The sequence below is a fragment of the Haliotis cracherodii genome, unplaced genomic scaffold, assembly GCF_022045235.1.
Source record: "Haliotis cracherodii isolate W230 unplaced genomic scaffold, xgHalCrac1.p SCAF_5, whole genome shotgun sequence".
NCBI classification, from domain to species: Eukaryota; Metazoa; Mollusca; class Gastropoda; order Lepetellida; family Haliotidae; genus Haliotis; species Haliotis cracherodii.
In genome coordinates, this window is record NW_027266308.1 from 28014711 (window position 1) to 28034996 (window position 20286).

The window sequence follows — 20286 nt, forward strand, 5'->3', positions numbered from 1 at the left end:
TCGCTGACTTGGTTGATGCATGACATCGTATCCCAATTGTGACGATCGATGCCCATGATGTCAATCACTGGATTGTCTGGTCCAGACACAATTATTTACAGTCTGTGTTCATATAGCTGGAATATTGCTGTGTGCTGCATTAAACAACAAAGCCACAAACAAAACAAAATAGAACTGAAAACTCTTTATGCCCCTTGTTCTTGTGTTCTGTCATAAACCCACTGAGGTTAGTTGCCTCAAATGATAAAGATGTTTTCCCTGTGATTAACACACTCACACACTCTCTTTCACTCATTCACTCATTCACTCGGGGGCACGGGTGGCCCAGTTGTCTAAGGCGCCGCGATTCGCTGTGCAGAGTTGCGTCCTTTGGGCATGCCAGAAACCTATGATTGTGGGTTCGAATCCCGGTTCGCCCCAATTATGTTTCTAGGTTTGTCAGCACCATACCCGTGCTCGTGGGTTTCACGGAAGTGGTAAACGTCTAATACCTGCATCACTTCGGGCTTTCCTCCCACATTAACCTGACACGCCGCGATTTAAATGGAATACTGTTAAAGGCGACGTTAAACCCAACTCACTCACTCACCCACCCACTCACCCACCCACTCACTCACTCACTCACTCAAACTGAACTCTGTCTTCTCAAGCTTGGAGATATATGGCCGTAAGATTGTTAAATGCCACATAAAACCACACTAAATCTCCCTCTTAATCAAATTTTGTACAAAATAGGATTGGAATTTTGTTAATCTTGTATAAACGTCATTTGTAATTTATCATTGGGGTGTGTCATGCCTTCGAGGGTAAGGTCTCCTAGCATCAGAATCTCATTCCAGCTCAAGGTAGATCAAGGCTTTTGAAAATTTAATCTGTACAAGTTATTGCTTTGAAAATAAAAGTGACCTAAAAGACTTGATTTATGTTCCCCTAATTAATAAGATAAACGTGTGTTTGTAGCATAATGGCTCTTGCTTTGACAGTTATTGTTTTCCTGTGCTGATGAAGCGGGTAATGCAGTACAGATGCTGATAAGGAGTCACTAGCATCATTGCTGGAGGCATATTGAGGGTTCATGGCAACATGATGAATCATTACTATGATGGTCTGGCAAAATACCTTTGCTAAATGGACTTGTGTGAGAATGGTACAAATGTCACTGGAATATTATGCAAATTTTCTTGCAATGAATGGACAAGTAAATGTTATTTCATGGCACATTTAGTAATATTACAGCTAACATGGTGGCCTGTGAATATTTGAATCATGTCCTGACCAAACAGTGATTGATAGCATGAACAACAATGTCTGTCACCATGTCACAGCCGACCAGGGACCACCCAGTTCTTATTAATACCCATGGACCACCCTGTGGTGTAGTGGTAGAACGTCTGTCCGGAGAGCAGAAGGTCGGTGTTTTGATTCCCGGCCGTGTCATACCAAAAGACGTTAAAACATGGTACCTGTTGTTACCCTGCCTGGAGCTCAGCATTGAGGGGATAAAACAAGGACTGTCAACTTGGAGTCAGTGTACTGTGTCTGAGTAGAGTATCCCAGTGTTCCTGCTGGCTTTTGAAACTGCTAGTCCTTGTGGACTGGCAACTCTAAACATTACCAGTCCCCCCTAATTTTTGCCAGTCCCAACTTTCAACAAATAAAAAAAATGTATGAAAATTATTTGGTTTTAATTCTTTCAACTTCATGTTCAGTGCAAAGATGTCATCTCTGAAGTAACTTAGTTAGATCTATATGTCATTCACACTGAACAAAGATTCATAAGTACTTTATATGCTGGTCCACAGGGACAAGCAGTCACATGAGTTACCGGTCCAAGCCTAATTTTACCGGTAGAAAACTGGTAATTACCGGTAAACAGGAACACTGTATCCATGTGAACTGTGGCATGGTAACTCAATGGGCTAACACTATTAGACTGGCAATATGGGGAAATTCAAGATAATGACTAAACACTGCTAAAAGTTCTTAAGATTTCTTTGAACTGTTTTGTTCCTATGTTATTACTAAGATGTCAAAACAAGCTTTAAACCAGCAAGAAAATGTTTGTTTTGATGTAGAATATGATTGATTAATAAGTATGTTAAAGATAGCGACAGGAAGTTATAGATTCTCAAGCAACCTCACACTGGGTTTGGGGCAAACTCATCTTTTCTGCCACTGCAAAACATCCCAACAAGTTGTCTTGATTCTATAAGGTGCTGGAATCTCCTGCTTCCTGACTGATAGAGTCGCACCAGAAATAGAATAATTAAATCGGTCCATAAAGGCAGCTCTGCCTATTGTAACCCAATGGGAGTTGGGACTAGGGACGGAGCCGCTTCTCACATGCTCTGAGGAATGTCTCGGCTTGATCCTGTCTTGAAATGATGAACCGTTTTAGACCTTTTTAGAACTTTTCTTTGTCCAGTGTTGAAGCCCATAATGGTGTGCCCGTGCTTTCTCCCTGGAGATAGCTGTGTCATGACTTCCACTTGAATCATTGTGAATATTGAATCAAATGATTCACAACATGCTCGCAAAGAGAAATAGATCAGGATGTGTGTGTGTGTGTGTGTGTGTGTGTGTGTGTGTGTTGGGGGCGGGGGGGGGGGGGGGGATGAAACTTAGATACAAAGAGAGCAGTACGGAAGAGGTTGACTTCCTTATCTCCATTTTAACCTTTGATGATTGAACTTAAAATATAAACAAAATAAAAGAAAAATTCTCTGGTGTCTGAAGTCCATGAAAACTAATTTTATGTCTGAATGTTCTTGTAAGAATGAATCATTCATCAAACATTTCCTGTTTTTGTTGGGCATTTCTGTAAGAAATATATGAAAGTTTCAGATCTAGCTGATGTAAAATTAATGGCTAGGAGAAATGATTTAAACTATGTGATTCTGTAATATCTGAAGTGATCAGGATTGTGAGGAACCACTAATGGAGGGTGATCAATATCCATGCATGTGTGTCGTCAAAGTGAGAAACTCATTAGGACCTTCCAGAATAAACCTTCATTACCTCGGTTTGATGTTGCAAAACCACATGGGAGCTCTGAGGAAGACAGGCCTCAGTACATGGGTGTTAAAAGAGTTAATTATAATCTTGACGGCACAATGTAGTTGAAATATATGTACCACACATCCTCAAACAGGTCCCATTCAGCCACATTTAGCTCACCTGGCCTGAGTTTGTGTTGTCGCAAGTAGTCCATCATCGGTTTCCTGAAACTTTTACATTTCTTACTTCTTCTCTGAAAAAACTTGATTGAAACAGCTACAATTTCGTGCGGATGTTTGTTACTAGGGGGATTGGTTTGTCCAATAATGTTCTATGTTGGATTTTCAATATGGCCACCAGGTGGCCATCTTTGATTATTAAAGGGGCCTGAAACCTGGTGAGTGAGATGAAAGGAACTAAAGTCAAACACTGTTGTCTTGAGATTTCAGTTGTCCTGAAGAAAGAGCTTGGTCCCTGCGTATTCCTTTTTTATTCATCAATTTTGGTTGGGTTGAACCTGTATAACTCAAAGTATTTATGCAGGTCCTGGCAACTTCAACAGAACAGTGTTTGACTGTAGTTCCTTTCATCTTTCTCTGAGATCTTAATCCGAAATCAAATATGGCTGCCAACAGCCATATTGGAAAATACAAGAACATTATGTGTGTCATTTGTTTTAAACATCTTCTCCTTGAAAGCTGAAACTTCATTTGCTTGTTCCCATTGATGAAGACACCCAAATTTGTTCAAGAGAATCAAATCAAAGTTTCAAGATGCTAGAATATTGATGAAAGCAGAGAAACTCCCTACCCACTCACTCATCCCAAATAGTAATACTGGTCAACATTATGACAATTGAAAGCCAGTGTAATAGCAGGTACAACATGTGTCATATAAAGATCACTTTATCAACTGGAGCCTGCTTACATATCTGTATATCTTATAAAATGAGGTTAGGTGGTTAAAATGTATGATCATGCTGATTGTGTGTCATGTACCCTGACAATGATGTTTCTCTTGCTGTCAACCACTGTTTTTTCTGTCTCAAACCTGATAATATAAAGATGATGTGATATGTCAGGAATCCTAATGGCTGAGGCTTAAAAAAAAGTCGCTCAAACAATTAAAAAAGTAATCCTTTGTATTATGAATGAACTGTATGTAAAGAGAGCCTGCCCTTGTAAGGAGGATGGTGGTAGGGTGGCCTAGTGGTTAAAGCATCCGCTTATCACGCTGAAGACCTGGGTTTGATTCCCGACATGGGTACAATGTGTGAAGCACATTTTCTGGTGTCCCCCACTGTGATATTGCTGGAATATTGCTAAAAGCAGCGTAAAATCAAACTCACTCACTCACTGACGATGTTGCCTACCTGCATGCTACTGAAAATGTTTGAAATTAGAGGCTGTCCTCGGGTCCTTACAGTTTGCTACGATATGATTTAAATCGCGAAAAATATTCTACTTTTATCGAAAGTGTAATACCAAGGATCCTTTGACGTTCATGCTTAATTTGGAAGACACTGTACAAATGTGTAATTTGTGTATTACAGAGCATGATCGTGGACCAGACAATCGAGAAGGTTTCATTCTGTGCTCCTGATCGTAACCACGAAAAAGGGTTTGCCTACATCTGTCGAGATGGAACCACCAGACGATGGATGTGTCACGGCTTCTTAGCCGTGAAAGAGTCCGTAAGTGTCAGTATTGTTTCTTTATTTCTCACTGTTGTGTGTGGGCTTACTGTACAGTGTGCTGAGCCAACCCGACCTGTCACCTGTGTGAGCCGCAACCATGACTGGAACACCCGTGGTCCTCACCCTGCATGGCCTGCTTGGCTGGGAAACATCACACACACCCCAGATGGAACACCCTCAGTTGGAACACCCTGACATGTTGCACATGGTTACACATTATCTCTAACACCAATCGACCACCAGCACCTCTACTCCAGTTGGAACTCCCAGACATGTTGCACATGGTTACACATTATCTCTAACACCACTCGACCACCAGCACCACAACTCCGGGATGGTACACTCCTAACATGGCGCACATGTGCACACCCAGTCTCTAGCATCACAGTATACACCTGGACAGTATTGTTTGGAGCGTGATGGAAGAATCACGTTATCGTGCCAGAATATAGTTCCACATTCTAAATTAATGACATTCTTTCTGCATTTATTAGATAACTGTTACGTTCTGATCACATCTTGGCCCACTTGCACACAGCGATCTTAGCGCTAAGATGATCGTAACTCCCATGCTTTAACATAGGCTTACAATAGTCGTAACTCTTAGATTGCTTTAGGCAAGTGTACTCTGATCTCTAATGACAACACAGAACTTTATTTAGACAACACATATTGATAATTTGAAAATATTTTGAAGCACCGTTTTCCAGGCAATATTCTGTCAAGTGAAAATTTTACCCTAAAAAATTGGTCATAAATCCAAAGATGTTGTTTTTGGACCAGGACAGGGTTCCACACTATACACTTCATTCCACACAATACACTTCATTCCACACAATACAAAACAGATCCAACCTGTCCCTAAGCGACCAAGCCATGCTATGTTTGGAGATGCTGTTTTACATAAGGTAAAGCCTGGCTGTCAGAAGCTTAATTAATCTTAGGTCATACTACTAACCCAAAGTTAATGTTGGATTTGCTTTGACATATTTGTCCTACATTAACTCAAATTCAAACCACATTGCATGGACGATAGAAGTGCCGTAATCTCTATGTAGACACTGTAGGCCGGAGTGTTGTCCTGCACAGGCGAGCAGGTTCGGGAAGGCTTTGCCGCGCTGGTTGAGGGAAGGGAGTAGAAGTCCTCCACAGGTCTTCCTTCAGCCAGAGCTGCTGTGTGGTGACTGGCTGCTTGTGCTTGTTGAGAAACTATAACACTGTCACGGGGAGATGTGTATAAGGAGATGAAGGATAAATGTAGGAATGCCACTTTTGTGTCATGATCGAAATTGATCCGTTCTGGGAGCTCTAAAATCTTGGCGAGAAAAAGCTAAGTGGTGGGTAATTTAATTAAATTTTTGAAATTGTGTAAGATTTGGGTTAATGTGAAGTTGATTTAGTATCGCATTTTGTATTTCTTTGGCTTATTTTGTCTTTGGGGAAGAAAGGAATTCGGTTAGGTGAGAAATTGATATGCACTTTGATAACTGCTGATTGTTTGGAGAATATTTCTTTTGGTTTCATATGACACCAAGTTATCGCTAATAATGTTCAAACTTAGATTCAATAACATTATCGTTTCATTTTTCTGACCCGTTCATTAAGACAATGTAACCTCATATCTCCTGTGAATTTGAAGATATTTCAAATTTTTCTGTGACTAATTCAAATGTTTTAGCGCCAGCTAACATCTTCAGTTGTTCTTCTCCAAAACCAATATTTAATCTAAATATGTTTCTCAATTCCTTGATACTAAGTTTTATTAATTAAGCCATACCAAATTAACAATTTGTTCTCTTTTTTCCTTTCTTTTCTCCACTTCCAAAGTGAAGACACAATATTTTTTCATGTTGTCTTATGGAAACAGTTGAAAGATTGGGATGATCATTTTCTCTCGCAGTAGATGTTAATATCTCATCAACTAATACAATATCAAAGATCAGATATTATTGATTTATGTTACAATTCTTTTCCCTTTTGCTGAACATGAGCAGAAATCTTTTTTAGCCCCATGTAATTAATTATTTCTATATTTAATGCTTGAAAAAAATTTATGATCTTGTAGAGAATAACAATTCCCCTAATGGTAAAAGCGGTTGCATGTCCACAAGGAAATATCATTAGTTCTCCCTCAACTCTAGTCATAGACCAGTGAACATATGTTAATTTTGGACCTAATATAGAAAGGTAAACACATAAGTATGAATTTAGAAATATAAACTGTTCCTCATAAGATAAAATACTGCCCCACTTTGATGTTGATATGGAAACAAGTAATCATTTTTTTGGTATTGATGACAAGAACAATGTGTGTTTGGTTTTTAAAAAATACACATCAGAATAATCGTCTCCATGTTTCTAATGCACTCTTTAACTGAACAAACACCAGCTTTGTAGATTAATATTCCAAATGTCCTTAAATATGTTTATCTTAATATAGGATGTTTACCCAATGCTAACGTCTAACCTAACATTGTACAGAATGTATTGTTTGATGTGATGCTTCATGTATGTGTATGTTTAAGCTTGTGTTTGCATATGCATGTGTGTGTTATGCTGTACAATGGTGTACCTGTGGGGATATTTATCATGAATCATGCAGTTCCACTTCATGTCTTCAATACACATTTATGTTATGCATGTTTTTTTCTTCCAGTGACACATTTTCCATGTTATACAGACCAAAAATCAGCAGCTGATTTTCTTTACTTTAAATTGTGATAACATTTTCATTTCCTTATAGCAAATGTGATATTGAGTCTTACAGCCTAAGTGAACACATTTCCTATAGTTTTCAGCCATTAAATGAGGAGGGGTTACCACCAGTGAAGAATTCTTAGCAATAAATAAACATATAAGGTACAGGGATATCCCCAGGTCGTCCGTGACATTTGTGGGACTTGTACTGTGTATTGCAATAGTTAATTTAATCCCAAAGTCAGTATAAACGTCCTTTTCTGCGGTAGTGTTGGGTTAAGCGGGTAAAGCGTTTGTAGTCACACTGTAGGTCTGAGTTTGACTCCCCATGTGGGTACAATGTGAGAAGCCCATCATTCCTTTGAATAACTTACCTCTATTACATCACAGCCATAACTTCCTGTTTGGGCTGTAACACACTATCAAATCTTTAGGTTTTTCAACAAATGTCCTCTTCACTGCCAATATATAATAGTTGTGAGGCAAACCCTCTGTGACATTGCTGGAATATAGCTAACGGCGGCATAAAACCTCACCCACTCACTATCTGTAGATTGTCAATACTTGCTGAGATTGACCAAAATGATTACGACAAATAAGTGAGGGGTCTCAAATAGCATGTTAACCGCCTCCGTGGTCTAGTGGTAGAGCGTCCACCCGGAGAGCGGAAGGTCCGGGGTTTGATCCCCGGCCGCGTCATAACCAAAGACGTGAAAAGATGGTACTTGTTGTTACCCTGTCTGGTGCTCGGCATTAAGGGGCTAAAACAAGGACTGGTCGGCTCGGAGTCAGTATACTGTGTCTGAGTGGGGTATTCATGTTAAACTGCGGCATGGTATCTCAGTGTGCAAGCACTATAAATCGGCATCAGTCCGGACTAGTATAAGCAGCCAGCCACACACACACACACGTGCATGCACGTCGCTATATAAGTGCAATAATCTTGGATGCGACGTTAAACCCAATTTCACCTCACCTCACCTCACCTCAAAACATAGGGCTCTTCTGAAAAGTAAATGATATGGTATGAGGCCCATGGTGGAATTACCCCAGTAGGAAAGACTGAAATTGTAGGGGTATTGTTATGAGTAAAATGCTACAGAAGCAGGATGGGGGTCTAGTTGATGAGACAATCTGATTGTTAAGCCAGTTATTGATATACATCTGTTGGGGTCTTGATGGCTGTATTTGAAGAGAAGAGCAGAAAACTGGATTGATCTGCATCTTGTTGGGACATACATTCAGAGGCCATGTTGAGGAATTGGCAACATATGTCTGTGCTCTAGTTTGTGGAATAAAATGTTCAGGTTGCCATGGATACTGACAAATATATTGCACACTCTTTTGTCCTTGATGACTGCTATATGTATGAGGATGTCAGTATTATTCTTATATGATAATTTCCATATTGCCCTTTCTTTCCTATGGATCATGTCCTGTTGACAAGCTTCCCGTTAGATTACGAGTGCCACAAGAAACCCAGTTTGAAAAAATGGAGAGTGGCTGGTATTTAATGAGGATGAAAATCAATGTCTGTCATAGATTCTGATTTGATTTGTAGAATGTTAGGAATAAATTTCAATTCTGGCCAATAATTGTGAAATGTGATGAAAATATATTTTGATAAATCTAGCCCAAATAATGATAAAAACGCCACTAAAAGTTTGACATTTGTACAAATGAAGATTGATTTTGATCTTGTGTAAAGAAGTCTGAACTAAGTTTCTCAAGAAATACAAAGAAATGGAGTTTTGATATAAATACATTGGCAATTATAATTTTTTACTCTTGCTCTGAGAGGTAAATTCATGAAACAAGGAAGAATATATATATTGTTTGGTTCAAGGTATCAGGTACTAACTGAGTCCATCATGTCAGAGAGTATTCTTCACTTTCTTAAAGAGCTGTTTTATATGTTTTGGGGTATAATGATATGTGACATAATACACTTTTAAAATTTGTGATATGGTATACCACCACTTTTGCAAAAAATGTTTATATATTTATTTCAAGTTGTGAAAAACTAACTGCTTCTATGACTATATTTTTTCTTCCGACTATTCCCCCAATTTGACTTGACCCTGCATGTTAGAACAGACATTTTGCTTTTTCATTTCTTCGTCTGTAGAAAGATTTGCAAGCTTGTCTTGGTTTTTTTAAGTGTAAATTTGTTTCTGGCTTATCTCTTAATAGTTGCATGATCTTGGATGTAAAAAGATCTGGTATAAATTAAACATTGAGCTTAATGCAGTCGTGACATTTTTCCAATGACATTTTGTTGCCTTGGTGTGAATATCTTGAAATGTATTATTAGATTTCCGTAAGAAGGTCTATTCAACAGAAAACTCATACATTTGGTGCATATCGGTATATGTTTGATGTAGAACCTTATAGAATTATGAAATGAAAGGAATTTGATACTACTTTCAATACAACTTTCAAACCAAAACCATTGGTCCATAGAATAATAAACATGTGTGAGTCTCATTCAGATTACAAAAAAAAAAGAAAAAGAAAAAAGTCTTTGAAATACTTGGTTGAGCAATATGACTCAGTGTGACCTCAAGAGAAGGAGTATAACAGTGTTGTTTGATATGTCATAGAGAACTCTATGTACGGAACACTCCAAAACTGAATTAAATGGAACTGTTCAAAGTTGTCTATTTCTGGTAAGTCCGGAAGAATGGGTCCAGCAAGAGTATATCTAATAGGAAATTATTATGTGAAATTTGATCAGAGTTTATTTATTGTTGACAAAATCACCAGTCTTGTTCATGCTACACAAAATTCTGCTTATTTTCAGTCCACGGAGGCGATGGTAAGCTTGACTGTTGAAGCTCTCGTTTCCACTAATCCTGAATGTGCTTCTGGTTCCTCATTAGCAACTTGTTCACATTGATTATCTATTCACCCATATCAATTTTTTTTAGTTGAATCTTGTGCCTTAGTCTTTAGGCCTTTTTTTTTTGTTTGACATATTTGAGCATTTTGTGTTGTGTTTTTGTTTTTCGAACTTTGACTATATATTTTGTATCTGTGTAATGAAAATGTTTTGAATTCCCAAAAGCATGAATATCATATTCACCCTCAATCTATCTATCATACTGTGTGTTATATAAACAGCATCCGCATTATGTAGTACAGTACATCCTATGTTATAATAGCCACACTCTCTTCAAAAGTCCATTGTATTCCAAAAATTGGTCACCAGTAATTCAGGCTTGTTGTCGGAGCTAACTAAAATCACGAAGATGTGTCTTGGCTGATTGTGTGTCAGCATTGGTGGAACTTGGTTTGCTTGGCCCAGACTTCATTATTACAGGCCACTCTGATATAGCTGGAATATTGCTGACTGTGGTGTAAAACATCACTGACACTCAATAGGGAGATCAGGCTGCCCAGTGGTCCTGGGCAGAGTAGTGAGTTGTGACCATCAGCTCCAAGGATCTGCTTGTACTGTGTTCGAATCCCTGATTCTTTGCCAGCTAGAGTAGTGAGTTGTGTCCCTTAGCTCCAAGGATCTGCTGGTACTGTTTCGAATCCCAGAGTCTTTGCCAGAGTAGTGAGTTGTGTCCCTTAGCTCCAAGGATCTGCTGGTACTGGGTTCGAATCCCCGATTCTTTGCCAGAGTAGTGAGTTGTGTCCCTTAGCTACATGGATCTGCCTGTAATGGGTTCGAATCTTCGATTCTTGGTAGTAATGATTTTTGGCCTTATTACTCTTGCTCAATGGTTTCACAAAAGGGGTGGGGTAGTCTAGTTGTTAAAGTGTTGCTCGTCATGCCAAAGACCAAAGTTTGATTCCCCACATGGGTACAATGTATGAAGCCCATTTCTGGTGTCCCCGTGATATTGCTGGAATATTGCTAAAAGAGGCCTAAAACCGTACTCACTCACTCATCAAAAGGGTAAATGTCCATGACCTGTGTCATGATGGGCTTTCCTGCCACATTGGCTGACGTCTCACACTGGGAATCAGGGGAAGAATCCGTCCCCAGTACTCATGGTACGAGATGAAGATGACTGGGATCAGATGGTGTGGGGATGGTGACCTCCATGGTTCCAACCATGCTGACACAGCAGATTGTATGACACATGACATGTTCATACTATTGACCACTAGTTTGTCTTGTCCAAACTTATTAACTTGAAGGCTGCCATGATATAGTGGTTATGACATAAAACACTATTCACTCACTTCACTCACTCACTCACTCACTCTTCAGTACATCTCTTTGCACTGTACATAATTTAAGGTGATTGGTGTCAAGTGATGTTAAGCACCTAAATCACTTTGCAGAGTTGCATCCCTTAGAAGTGGCAGGATATGTTGTTGATATTTGGTTTAAGTCCAAGATTTGCCCTGATCCTTGGTCAGCACCACTTCCCTTCTCGGAGTGGTTAACATCTGTGGCCTGAGTTGATACCATCACAGCATGACAAGAACTTTGACTAGTGTATCTTGCATGCCTTGCATATGTAGTGGAAGTAGATACAGTCATGAATAGGCGTGTAACAATGTATCAAACTATCGATGTATTGTAATTGTTTGCCCTACGATTGTATGATATTGTTAGAAAGAGCACCCATTGTATTGCCAATAGTATGCATGACAATCAATAGTTTTAATATTCGCAATTAGTTATAAGTAAAACAAAACTTGCCTCAGAAAACATTTTTACGTATGCATTTCAGACCTGCCATGTGTTGATTAGAGTTACTTCCCTTTGGTTTAAGTAGTGACAGGGAGGAAAATGGCTGACCTTGAGTTTGTCAGCAATACTTTATTCATTTCGATTACATTGACTGATATAATTATCAAGCCTTAAAGTTGGAATCATACTATCGCAGTACTATTGCAAGTGGGAGTACTATTGCAATACTTTCGTAACAGTGAAATTAGCCTGAATAGTCACCGCTAGTCATGAATGAGAGCTGTAGAGATTCACTGAATTCTGGGCATTGCAATACTTTGTGCAACAGTATGAGTTTATACATGTCTACATTAGGAGCACTCAATATTTGGTACAATGATGTTTTTGCAACAAATGACTTTCCATACATATGTGCCAAGTTTACAGACAATGTTTTAGTTGTGTCTCTAAATTGGTGCATTTGAAAGAATGGACTCCGTAACATGATAGGTGTTGTCACTATGCTTCATTATCCACTCTTTGATGGTACACTGTTTAATAAAAAACAAACTGTGTTATGCATTTTGTAATAACATCTCATGCTGACGGAACTATTTTTGTTCAACAGCTTGTCATTTGAATGGTAGCATCAGTAGCACTTGTCACACCCTGGCACAGTGGTGACTGAGCATAACACGACTGCCATAGGCTAATTTGCATATCAAGTGACCAGACTTTTCTCTTGTATGTAAACAAACGTGATTTTTCTGAAATCAGTACAGACTGGCCTAATGCACGCCTTTCGGAGCACTTTACATATTGTTTAGCATAATTTTATAGATATGCTACTATAACAGCAACAGTGAGGTACATGACAATATCTATGTAAACAAGGATAACTACGCAAACGGAAATAGTTTTTCACGTTTTAGAATATTTTCACAATGAAAGTTAACCATTCTATGTTTTTCTATATATGTACACTTGTGAAAAATGAAACAGATGAAAAACATATGCAATATCTTGAATGGACTGTGTAAGATGTGATGGATCGTCACATGGCGCTGGCCTGTGGCAGAGGTACTATGCTGGCCGCATGGAACTCTGGGTAGGAGAATGTAGTACTTGTTAGATACGTTGAAATATACTCACAATAGAAATAACCCTCTGATAAAGACCTGTTGGGAAATATACATTAGTATGTGTAGTCTTTTTGCAACAAAGTATTTTGTTACAGCCCTATCATGAATGGGGTTTGATGGAACAAACCTACAGATGGCAATGATTGTAGTCTCCCTCAGTTAGGCTTTCGCTAGTGTTCCAGCTATGAATGATCACATTTTAGAGAAAGTTGCTCCTTCTTGTGCTTATTGCTTACTGTATGCAGATTAGAATAGCATCATCAAAACAGACCTTAATGTTCTGTGTGGCGAGGTTCAATCTGGTAACCTGAGAGGTCAGTCTGGTAACCTGGGCAGTCAGTCTGGTAACCTGGGAAGTCAATCTGGTAACCTGGGAAGTCAATCTGGTAACCTGGGAAGTTAGTCTGGTAACCTGGGAAGTCAGTCTGGTAACCTGGGAAGTTAGTCTGGTAACCTGGGAAGTCAATCTGGTAACCTGGGAAGTCAGTCTGGTAACCTGGGAAGTTAGTCTGGTAGTGCGAGAGGTGATATGGTAACCTGGGAAGTTAGTCTGGTAGTGCGAGAGGTGATCTGGTACCTGGGAAGTCAACCTGGTTACCTGGGTAGTCAGTCTGGTAACCTGGGAAGTCAATCTGGTAACCTGGGAAGTCAATCTGGTAACCTGAGGTAATATGAAAGGTTAATCTGTTAACCTGAGAAGTTGGTGAGGTAATATGAAAGGTTAATCTGTTAACCTGAGAAGTCGGTGAGGTAATATGAAAGGCAATCTGTTAGCCTGAGAAGTCAGTGAGGTAATATGAAAGGTGATCTGTTAGCCTGAGAAGTCGGTGAGGTAATATGAAAGGTTAATCTGTTAGCCTGAGAAGTCGGTGAGGTAATATGAAAGGTTAATCTGTTAGCCTGAGAAGTCGGTGAGGTAATATGAAAGGCGATCTGTTAACCTGAGAAGTCGGTGAGGTAATATGAAAGGTGATCTGTTAACCTGAGAAGTTTGTGTGGTAATACGAAAGGCAATCTGTTAACCTGAAAAGTCGGTGAGGTAATATGAAAGGCGATCTGTTAACCTGAGAAGTTTGTGTGGTAATACGAAAGGTGATCTGTTAACCTGAGAAGTTTGTGTGGTAATATGAAAGGTGATCTGTTAACCTGAGAAGTTTGTGTGGTAATACGAAAGGTGATCTGTTAATCTGAGAAGTTTGTGTGGTAATACGAAAGGCAATCTGTTAACCTGAAAAGTCGGTGAGGTAATATGAAAGGCGATCTGTTAACCTGAGAAGTTTGTGTGGTAATACGAAAGGTGATCTGTTAACCTGAGAAGTTTGTGTGGTAATATGAAAGGTGATCTGTTAACCTGAGAAGTTTGTGTGGTAATACGAAAGGTGATCTGTTAATCTGAGAAGTCTGTTTCATAATATGAAGAGTCAGTCTGGCCTAATGAGGTGGGAATGCTTGGACAAACCAAGAGTCCCATGGTATGTCCCGTCCACTGCAGGTGCTCGCAATTACACTGAACAGATCCCTCTGGGGGTTCTCAAAACCAACTTCCTTCCAGGAGTGTTTGATCAGTCCAGACTTTCAGTTATAAAATAATTGGCTCCACAAATGCCACCTGTGCTGCCGCTGGTTTGTCCACAATGGTAGGTTCCAGAATAGTCGGGCTGTTTGGATACATTAATTGCAGAGTCAGCATTTCCACATGCATCAGTACCAGCCCATGTTTCCTACTCAGTGTGAAGCTAGGATACTGACATAGATATCAAGGAGACCTTGCAGTGTTTTGTCGTCTGTACTTACATAATAATCAACATTCCAATGTAATCTGTGCTGTTAGGGGCCATGACACCAACACAAATGCTAGTGTGTGTCCCACCATAAGAAATGTCATAAATGATGAACCGTTGCAGTCTCCCTTCTTGGTTCTTGAGACCCGTGAAGATTCCGTGGTAGAATAGGTCTTCAGCAACCCATGCTTGCCGTAAAAGGCGACTATGCTTGTCGTAAAAGGTGACTAACTGGATCGGGTGGTCAGGCTCGCTGACTTGATTGATGCATGTCATCGATCCCAATTGCGTGGATCAATGCTCATGATGTCAATCACTGGATTGTCTGGTCAAGACTCGATTATTTTACAGACCACTGTCATATAGAAGGAATATTGCTGAGTGCGGCATTAAACAACAAACAATCAATCAACAATCAATCTTGTTTCTTGACTTCATTGATAGTCCTGTGTATTGTGTAAACTTGGTCTGAAAATTGTAGATTTGCAAATCTATATTTTTTCTTACACCCATTGACCACTCATTTAAAAAATCAAATGTTTCCAATAGTTCTTTTCACTAGCATGGTGGCCATCTTGGTTTTCAACAAAAATGATTTACAGCTGCCATCTACCTAATGGTGAAAGTAAAGGTCTGCAAGGAAATGTCTCTCCTCAGTCTAAGTGGATATGTGTCAATTTTGAACCCTGATAGTGTGTCATTAGACATTGTTGGTATGGATGGTTGCTCAAGCTATCAACCACTGGTTTCATGTTGATTACTTTACTAATGTGCGCACTAATGACAACCAATCAAAAGCAGTTCACAACTTTGATTTCAATTTTATTATATACTTCAGTGTGAAAGACTGAGTTTTCTGAAGTTGAGAAAAGTGATATTTTCATTGCAGTCATCATAACACTTTGACAGAACTATTGTCATACAAGTTACCTCCCCTTTAATTGTCTCCCTTTATTGTAAGTGTCTTGCCTGTACACAAACTGTTGACGTCCTTTTTATGTTAGTTCCACATTGACAAGGCAAAATGATGACAGATGGTCATTTGACATTAATATCACTTCTTGCCATTTGTTATTCTCTCGAAAATGTTTCATTATAAACTGTAAATGTTTCATTTAACTCGTCAATCAAGACTGTTCGTTTCGCAAGGCGCCATTTTTGTTACTTGACCAACGTGTATTCTTTCGCTTCCAACAGCAGTCTCCTAGTTTTCAAGAATATTTTTTGTTAAAGTTGATTTTTTATATAATCATATCTAAATGTATGATAAAGAATTTTCGTGACCCTAAAAACTTTTTGATATTGATGTTTATATTGTTTAAGATTTTGCAAACACGAAACTACTTTTTAAGTCGCAAACACAAGGGGTGGTGAACCATCCCGGTGTGTTAGGTAGGGAGAACTTAAGTTTTACATTTTTAATGAAATAAAAAGAAGTATATAATAAATGGGATATTCCTTGTGTCGAGTGAAATATCATGTTTCTCTCATCGAGTGACGGGGAGGGGGTGATTTGATTGCAATATTCATTTGTAAGCCATAGATAGATAGAGCAGTAGGGATATCATCAATGGGGGATTCTGGGGGAATAGATCCTCAGTACAAGTGCTTCTTAGTGGGAAGTTGAATGTAGATCAGGTGGACAAAATGGAAAGTACTTATTTTGGTGTCCTCCATGGAAGGCGATATAATAAATAAGATCCAAGCTATGCTTTCCTGAGATGTAAAAATCATGTGATATCAACAGTTTTCCTTATAAGGCATTGAAGCACAGGCCTCAAAGTTGCGACTAAAACAGTCGCCAATTTGACCTAAATTTCAATTTGTCTACTGTCTAAAACTCAGAGGTAGCCAAATGACTACCTTGAAAATATCTTGTGGCAACTAAATCTATTGCTTCACATTTGAAGATAGCTGATTGTGGAAAACATGTCTGCTAATAATTGTACTTGCATATAATTCCTCCTTAAGTCAACAATGAACAGATATACAGAAATATTAATGTAATTAGTATTTTATTTCAGTTGACAATGCTCATTGAATAAGCAAGGATATGCTTAAATAATCTAGAAGCATAAATTGCATCATTGTTTTAGTCACAAATAACAAAAATCAAGTACAGTTTCCAATAATTTATACTTTCAAGACTAGTGCTATGTCTTGTACATATTATAATAGTTATTTGATAAAAGATCATTTCAAGGGCTTTTGGCTACCTACAATAGTGGCTTTACCACTGGCTACCTGGAAACAAATGCTTGTATGTAGCCATATGGCTACTTGGTAAAAATGTAAACTTTTAGGCCTGAAGCAGTGTTGCAGAAATAAGGTCTCCATGACGATATGAACACTCACATGGACCTGCTGTTTGATTCAACATTGGGCAGGGTTTGATTAAATTGTGTCATGTGTCGGCAATATGTGAGTATCGTCCAGCATGTTAATGGCAGCTGTGTCTGAAGGCAGGACACTGTTGATGTGTACTGGGTCTTTGTCAAGTTGGGTCGCATGGCATGAAGATAATATTGATGTTATGATACTGATGTCAAGATCCATTGTAGACTAGACAGAATTGGAAGTCTGGTATCAATAGATGACATGTTGGAATGGAGGTTGCATGGAACAAAGATCCTATTATTCATTACCCTTCAAAGATATCGATTGCTGGATGGTGAATAGCTGATGACCATGTTTCTTATTGCAACATGTAGATTTGTTCTGAGTTGCAGTGTGTTATCTATATAAAAAGTATGTCATTGTATAGATTATTTTCCTGTACTTGAACCAGTAGGAAGTGTTGTTTAGGGGAATATTCCTATAGAATTACAAACCACAATTAGGATGTATGATAGGGAAATGGAGGATTGTTTTGATTTTGTTATGTTTTCTGTCATATCATCATTGTCTTTTTGTAATATTTTCTGTTGTAATGTTCTGTGTCAAGAATGCAGTTGCCCTTCATGGGCAGTATAGGACTGAAGTACCTCATGCTTGTCATAGGAGCGACTTTCAGCAGCGAGTTGGGTGGTTACATTGAATGACCTTGTTAATAGTGTGCTATCATGATGTTGTGGGTTATTGGACGTGATGTCAACCATTGGTGTTTGCTCAGACTTGATTATGTATAGTCCACCATGACATAGCTTGAAAAGTGCTGACTACGGTTTGAAACAATATTGACTGACTGCAGACTGAATGTTTACCTGGTCTAATTGTGCAGTTATCTGCTCTGTTACAGACTGAATGGTTTCCTGGTTGTCTAATCGTGCAGTTATCTGCTTTGTTACAGATTGAATGTTTACCTGGTCTAATTGATGCAATGATCTGCTCTGTTACAGACTAAATGTTGACCTGGTCTAATTGTGTAGTGATCTGCTCTGTTACAGACTGAATGTTTACCTGGTCTAATTGTGCAGTTATCTGCTCTGTTACAGACTGAATGTTTACCTGGTCTAATTGTGCAGTTATCTGCTCTGTTACAGACTGAATGTTTACCTGGTCTAATTGTGCAGTGATCTGCTCTGTTACAGACTGAATGTTTACCTGGTTGCCTAATTGTGCAGTGATCTGCTCTGTTACAGACTGAATGTTTACCTGGTCTAATTGTGCAATGATCTGCTCTGTTACAGACTGAATGTTTACCTGGTCTAATTGTACAATGATCTGCTCTGTTACAGACTGAATGTTTACCTGGTCTAATTGTGCAATGATCTGCTCTGTTACAGACTGAATGTTTACCTGGTCTAATTGTGCAGTTATCTGCTCTGTTACAGACTGAATGTTTACCTGGTCTAATTGTGTAGTGATCTGCTCTGTTACAGACTGAATGTTTACCTGGTCTAATTGTGCAGTTATCTGCTCTGTTACAGACTGAATGTTTACCTGGTCTAATTGTGCAGTGATCTGCTCTGTTACAGACTGAATGTTTACCTGGTCTAATTGTGCAATGATCTGCTCTGTTACAGACTGAATGTTTACCTGGTCTAATTGTGTAGTGATCTGCTCTGTTACAGACTGAATGTTTACCTGGTCTAATTGTGCAGTGATCTGCTCTGTTACAGACTGAATGTTTACCTGGTCTAATTGTGCAGTTATCTGCTCTGTTACAGACTGAATGTTTACCTGGTTTTCTTATTGTGCAGTGATCTGCTCTGTTACAGACTGAATGTTTACCTGGTTGTCTAATTGTGCAGTTATCTGCTCTGTTACAGACTGAATGTTTACCTGGTTGCCTAATTGTGCAGTGATCTGCTCTGTTACAGACTGAATGTTTACCTGGTTGTCTAATTGTGCAGTTATCTGCTCTGTTACAGACTGAATGTTTACCTGGTTGCCTAATTGTGCAGTGATCTGCTCTGTTACAGACTGAATGTTTACCTGGTTGTCTAATTGTGCAGTGATCTGCTCTGTTACAGACTGAATGTTTACCTGGTTGCCTAATTGTGCAGTGATCTGCTCTGTTACAGACTGAATGTTTACCTGGTTTTCTTATTGTGCAGTGATCTGCTCTGTTACAGACTGAATGTTTAACTGGTCTAATTGTGAAGTTATCTGCTCTGTTACAGGGAGAGAGACTAAGCCATGCAGTAGGGTGTGCCTTCGCAATCTGTCTGGAACGGAAACAGAAGCGAGACAAGGAGACGGGGGTGACAGTTCAGTTCAACCAGGATCGAACAAGCTTCACTCGGACAGGGTCCTTCAGGCAGACCACACTCACAGAAAGGCTGGCGGACCCCCAGAGTGCAATTCTAGCAGGTTAGCGACAGCTGGTACTGGAGGCATTCCACCATGACTGGAGGTGTCTCCTGATGCTGCATGACTAATGTACCGTATTCGACGTAATAATGCCTCGCTCTAATAAGCACCCACGGCGAAATTTGCTAAAATATTGGCTAGTGAACAATCCCAATTAACAACCCTTCCGATTGATCAATGTAAACAAGACTTATTTATTCGCGTATAATACGCACTTGTGTGTTACGTGCACCCTTAATTATGGGCATTTAATATCTGTCATACATAAACATTTCATGCTGTGAGTATAAACCACGAAATTTATCTTTCAACTCACCAAAAAAATATTCTGATAAGAGCCCCCTATTTCTAATTTTGAGAGCGCCCTGACCACTTATTACGTCAGAATACGGTAATATGTTGCTGAAAAGACTGACATTATTAGAGCATGAAATTATTCTATTTTATTCATGGTAGATACATGAACATTTTGAAGCACCATTGTCATGTAAATATAAATACATAAACTCCATTAGGTCTGTTTGGTGGTCTATTTAAACTGTATAATTATTGTTGATTTTGACTTTAGTGTCATGGAAAGCATGA

The 20286-nt window shown here is 39.0% G+C and overlaps 1 protein-coding gene across 8 annotated transcripts in view; it reads left to right on the forward strand.

The window, feature by feature from the left end:
- LOC139444358 (protein numb-like) overlaps nt 1–20286 on the forward strand; it is a 100908-nt gene that overhangs the window by 72686 nt on the left and 7936 nt on the right. For 5 of the 8 annotated variants that reach the window (XM_071225308.1, XM_071225307.1, XM_071225309.1 and 2 more), the window contains exons 5-7: nt 4550–4696; nt 10194–10208; nt 19512–19701. In XM_071225308.1, coding sequence (XP_071081409.1) covers nt 4550–4696; nt 10194–10208; nt 19512–19701 — 352 coding nt within the window. The remainder of the gene's footprint in view (nt 1–4549; nt 4697–10193; nt 10209–19511; nt 19702–20286) is intronic. The other 3 variants (XM_071225304.1, XM_071225305.1, XM_071225306.1) reach the window with 3 other exon arrangements.